The following is a 5,191-nucleotide window of genomic DNA, read 5'->3' on the forward strand; positions in this document are numbered from 1 at the left end:
AATTTTTCAACTACAGATTGTTTTTTGCTAGAATTAAGCTCTGCAAGTGAGGACTGTAAAAATACATGATTGCTTAACGTAATTTGTGAAAGGTGTGGAAATAGCTTTTCATCAGAGGCATGGTACTGTAGTAGCAATGTCATGTTTGATTTAATTGATTGGTTGGTGTAACTCTAATTCATAACTCTATAAAAATGATTCAGACGAAAGCCATTGCTGGATGTCATTTAAAGTAACTGTATAGTGAAAAGATCATATTCGATCAACTCATACCAAAATAATTGTTGACTCATCCTATATTCGTATTTGTAGCAGAAGCATAAATTGGAGAAAAAACACATTTTCAAAAATGCTTGCTATTTCCTCAGAGAACATGATGTCATCTCCCTGAAGAGGATGAGCTGGCTAATCAGCGGTCCACTCGCATTAATATTTGTAATGACTGGTAAACGCCAACCCCATTCTCCTGTTTTGGTACGCCCACACCATTCACAGAAAAGCTGCTTTTTAACTGACTTAATTTGAAAAATTTGGAAAGGAAAACTTTTTAACTCATATTATAATTCATACTTATACGTCATATTTCATAGAAATCTGGAAACACTGGACAATTACTTTAAGCCACATACCGAGCAATCAAGATTCTTTACTGAAAACGGAAATTCTAAATAAAAAAGGTAGCCAGAATTATACTACATGTTAATCAGTAAAAATTCTAATTGGATATATTTACAGAGTTATGTTAGAGGTGTCAAAGAAGGAGTTGTACTCTCTATCGATTGAGGTTTATTTTTTGCCAAACATTAAACATTTTAAACATTTGGGACTAAAGCTGCAAAAGGTTTACATTTGTACATGATACAAAATGTAATGCAATTTAAGAATGACGTATACTGATTGGCTGGGCCTGGCTCCCCAGTGGGTGGGCCTATGCCCTCCCAGGGCCACCCATGGCACCCCTGCCCAGTCATGTGAAATCCCATAGATTACGGCCTAAAGAATTTATTTCAATTGAATGATTTCCCTCTATGGGACTAAAGTAGCAAAAGGTATACCTTTGTAGATGATACAAAATGTACTACAATTTAAGACAGACACATACACTATTATAAACCGGATCGTTTGAGCCCTGGATGCTGATTGGCTGAAAGCCATGGTGTATGAGACAATATACCACCAGTATAGGGCCATTATACCACAGCTAAGGGCTGTATCCAGGCACTCTGCGTTGCATGGTGCATAAGAACAGCCCATAACCATGGTAAATTGGCCATGTACCACACCCCCTCTGGCCTTATTGATTAATTATAATACATGTTCCCAAAACATTATTTCAGAACATAATCATTCCAACTTCATCATCCATTTATACGATTGTGTTGTGACTAGTTTGAAAAAGAAAGAGCAAGAGGCTGGAAGCATAGCATTGTCTTGACACCTGAACATCCATCTTCTCACTTTGGAATCTGGATACTGGCTGCTTGGTCAGTAGCTCAGGTCCAATACTTCCTTTGGTCTAAAGATGCACAAAAATACTACATGAGTGGAAGATCGGAAGACATAACCCCATATTTTCATATCAATGAATACATTCTATTCAATAGCATTTCAATTATCAACCACAAGTGATCATTGCTATACTCTTTAGTCGTCTGAACAGTGACTAAAGAGCGTTTCGAATGGTTTCTGGTACTCACTTGCAGGCCTTAATGTTAACACAGATGGTCCTCACATCATGGCCTGCATTAAGCTCCTCAATCAGCACACGCAAGTGTTTTTTCACCAGGCCTTTACACATAGATTTTGGGACGGATAATTTATCGCAAACGGACAATAGCTTCTGCTTTATCTCCTCCTATTGAAAATAAATCATCATCAACATCAGTTGACATTTTCAGAGAAATATCCCAGTAAATAGTTAATAGTGCAATTTCATGAAAGGACACATCAATTGTAATGCTATGGTAGCTACCGGGCTAGAGGAAGAGGAGATGGATTTCTTCACTTTGTTCAGTGCCCACTCACACACCCAGCAGATTCCCACTTGCTTTTGCTCCTTTGGAAAGCACAAACAGACAAGAAATGACATGGTAAAATTGTTTATAATAATCTGGCACTGTGAACTTGAGCAATGCACTTAACCCTAATTGCTTCAGGGGCTCTGTACAATGGCGATCATGGCCGTGACCCCAATCCCTGTGGATGTCTCAGGGGGTTGGGATATAAAAATATATACATTTACATTAGACACTTGTGTAACGAGACAGATTTAAGCAACCCCCCACCTTTTATTATTATTAATTAAATGATGGTGTGATATATTGAGTGTTACGGTTTAAGTACTCTCACATTACATTTTAATATGTAATGTGAGAGTGAGAGGCAGGTTGGACAATAGTTTCTTCAGTCAATGTATGTTTTTAGTTATATTTATATCTATGGTTAGGTTCTGTTACTCAGTAGCAGGTTGAGTATTCTAATAGGAAGTTGCAGAAATGTCTACACTTTCTGCTAGTTCATAACATTTTGACCATAGCATACTATTACCATGCGCTTCTCTGGCTGTGCTTCCACTACTTCCTGGTCATCAAGGTCAACCTCTTGGCATTGCCCTTGCATTTCCCAAACTGAAGAAAAAACGATACAACAGTCACTCAAGTGATGGGCGCTCCAATTGTGAACTTGGAGTTGATTTAGGCACCCTACCCACAGTTTCCCTTGCATCCTGACCCAATGTATGTGCTGAATATACAGTAGTTACTACTTGAGTTAACAAATAAAATCTCACCTGAACAAGCCAGCAGTCTGAGGGCAAGGAGGACCAGAGATGTATTCATGATTTGTGCTGGTAGAGATGTGAAGATTAAAAGTCGTGTTGGGTTTTGGTAAAGTGACTTAGGAATCAGACAAGCCCCTTTATATGTAGAGGCCCCTCTAACCACAGCCCCCTGTATAAACCCCACCTACGATCTATTGATAGTACATCTCACATTAACCACAAGACACAAACCTTACAAGTCAACAGGATGTTACTTGGAAGAACTTCATCTTTTCTTTCTGGTTTAGACCAACAGTACATACTGATGAGGAGTAATCTTCATAATCACCTTTTTCCATCTCTCCACTGTCTGAACTTCATTTACATTTCATTTTTGGTATACACAGTTTGTTTCCAGCAGAATAAACAACAACATATTGATTAAAACTTGTTCAGCAAGCTTGCAAGTGATACATTTAGGGCTAGATCTACTAAAATAACATATGGAGTTGTTTTAAGACAGTAATAACCATTTGTATTTTAGGACACATGTATGTACGCATATGAAAACAACTTTGTTTTTATTATTTGATAAAGCATTACTTTTGCCCTTACTGCTATAGAAACCCATTATATAAAACAAAATGATATGACAAATAAATCAAAAGGAAGTATGTTTTGAAGTTTCTGAAATGCATTAAGAGCTCTGGACAATATCAGGGACAAACATTTTCTACAGTAGTGTTTGTTTGTCGTTAACTAAGGAGAACACGTTTACACTACCCCAGAGTCCAATGGTGGAGAGCTTTACACCACTCCAATCAGACCTCGGGAGGGGGGGGGGGGAGGGCTACAGAACGGCAGGCAGGCTCAGGGCAGGCAAAGTGGTAAAAAAACAGGAGAACTAGAAAACAGGAACTGACAAGATTCAGGAGTACGGGAAGGTAGGCTTGACAAGACAAGACGAACAGGCAACAGATGAACAGAAACACAGGTATAAATCCACATTGGATAATGGGAAAAATGGGCGACACCTGGAGGGGGTGGAGACAAGCACAAGGGTGTGAGCCCAGTGGCCGAGCAGGGAGGGGTGTGATGGGTGTCCTCCACCCATACGAGTTACTGGGTCCATGTGGTGGGGTTGGCCGAGACAAGGCACCGAAGAGACGTCTCCTGGTCCTGATTGGCACGCGCCGACTGGCCGTTAGATTTGGGATGAAACACGGAGGACAGGCTGGCCAACGACCCAATGAGTGTGCAGAACGCCTTCCAGAACCGGGACGACCACGGTCGGAAACCATGTCCACCGGAAGTCCATGGATCCGGAAGACGTGCTGCACCATGAGCTGGGCCGTCTCCTTGGCCAAAGGTAGCTTGGGGAGGGGAATGAATTGGGCGGCTTTGGAAAACCTGTCCACCATTGTGAGTATGAGTATACTGAATAGGTGGTGTACTTAACTGCAGTATAGTATTATTACTATTCATGGAAGCATGGTTATAATGGACACGGGTGTTGACAGTGACCTTTACCCTCCTGTGATGTCATCACCCAGAGCTGGCACAGTATTAACAACCGGCTGTGATTGGGAGTCCCATATGGCGGCACACAATTGGCCCAGCGTCATCCGGGTTAGGATTTGGCAGGGTTAGGCTATAATTGTAAATAAGAATTTGTTCTAAACTGACTTGCCTAGCTAAAAAAAGGTTAAATACATTTTTTTAAATAATAATTATCAGGACACTACCTCATGTTGAGACAAAGGAGAAGCAGAGTCTTCAGGACCAGCTCAAAGCCCATAGAGCCCAGGGAATTAAGGGACAGGTGCCCTGTGCCTGTAGGACGATGAGATGATTCTGATTCTTAGCTAATATTTCAAGAACCACCTCACAGATCTCAATGTATCCACATAGAGTTGAAAATTGATCTGATGCTAATAATATTTGTCATATAGGTTAAAAAGGGTGAGCCTGTTTACCTGCCAGGTTACTGGCCAGTAGGAGGCAGTGCTGCTGTTTACCTGTCAGGTTGCTGGCTAGTAGGGACAGTGCTGCTGTTTTCCTGCAAAGGTGCTGGTCAGTATGAGGCGGTGTTGCTACAGGCAGCACGCTGTAAGAATGCAGAGAAAGACTGGCCAGTAGGGGGCAGGATGACAGAGGAGCTATCTTTTTCTCAAAATTCGAGCACCATGACCCTGAGGACGCATGTAAGTCATTGAAACGTGTTAACCCTCACAAGGCTGCCAGCCCAGACGAACTCTCTAGCCGTGCCTTCAGAGCATGTGCATAACAGCTGGCTCTGAGATCTGGCATTTTAAACATCTTTCCCTAGCTCAGGCCTCTATTCCCATCTGCTTCAAGATGTCCACTTTCACCATATGTGCCCAAGAAAGGGAAATGAACTGAACTGAATGACTACCGATCACTAGCACTCAC

General features: G+C 41.4%; 1 protein-coding gene across 1 annotated transcript; it reads right to left on the reverse strand.

Moving 5' to 3' along the window:
- Positions 1-769: 769 nt before the first annotated feature.
- LOC149975263 (antimicrobial peptide NK-lysin-like) lies at positions 770-2,889 on the reverse strand. The gene is made up of 5 exons (XM_090211506.1): positions 2,789-2,889; positions 2,548-2,627; positions 1,973-2,056; positions 1,698-1,855; positions 770-1,516 (listed from the first exon to the last, which is right to left on the reverse strand). Exons 1-5 carry the CDS (start codon positions 2,835-2,837, stop codon positions 1,486-1,488), a joined length of 402 nt encoding a protein of 133 aa, XP_090067632.1. The 5' UTR covers positions 2,838-2,889; the 3' UTR covers positions 770-1,485.
- Positions 2,890-5,191: the final 2,302 nt, after the last annotated feature.

The sequence above is a fragment of the Oncorhynchus mykiss genome, chromosome 19, assembly GCF_057628025.1.
Source record: "Oncorhynchus mykiss isolate SJ-2025 chromosome 19, ASM5762802v1, whole genome shotgun sequence".
Classification (NCBI taxonomy): domain Eukaryota; kingdom Metazoa; phylum Chordata; class Actinopteri; order Salmoniformes; family Salmonidae; genus Oncorhynchus; species Oncorhynchus mykiss.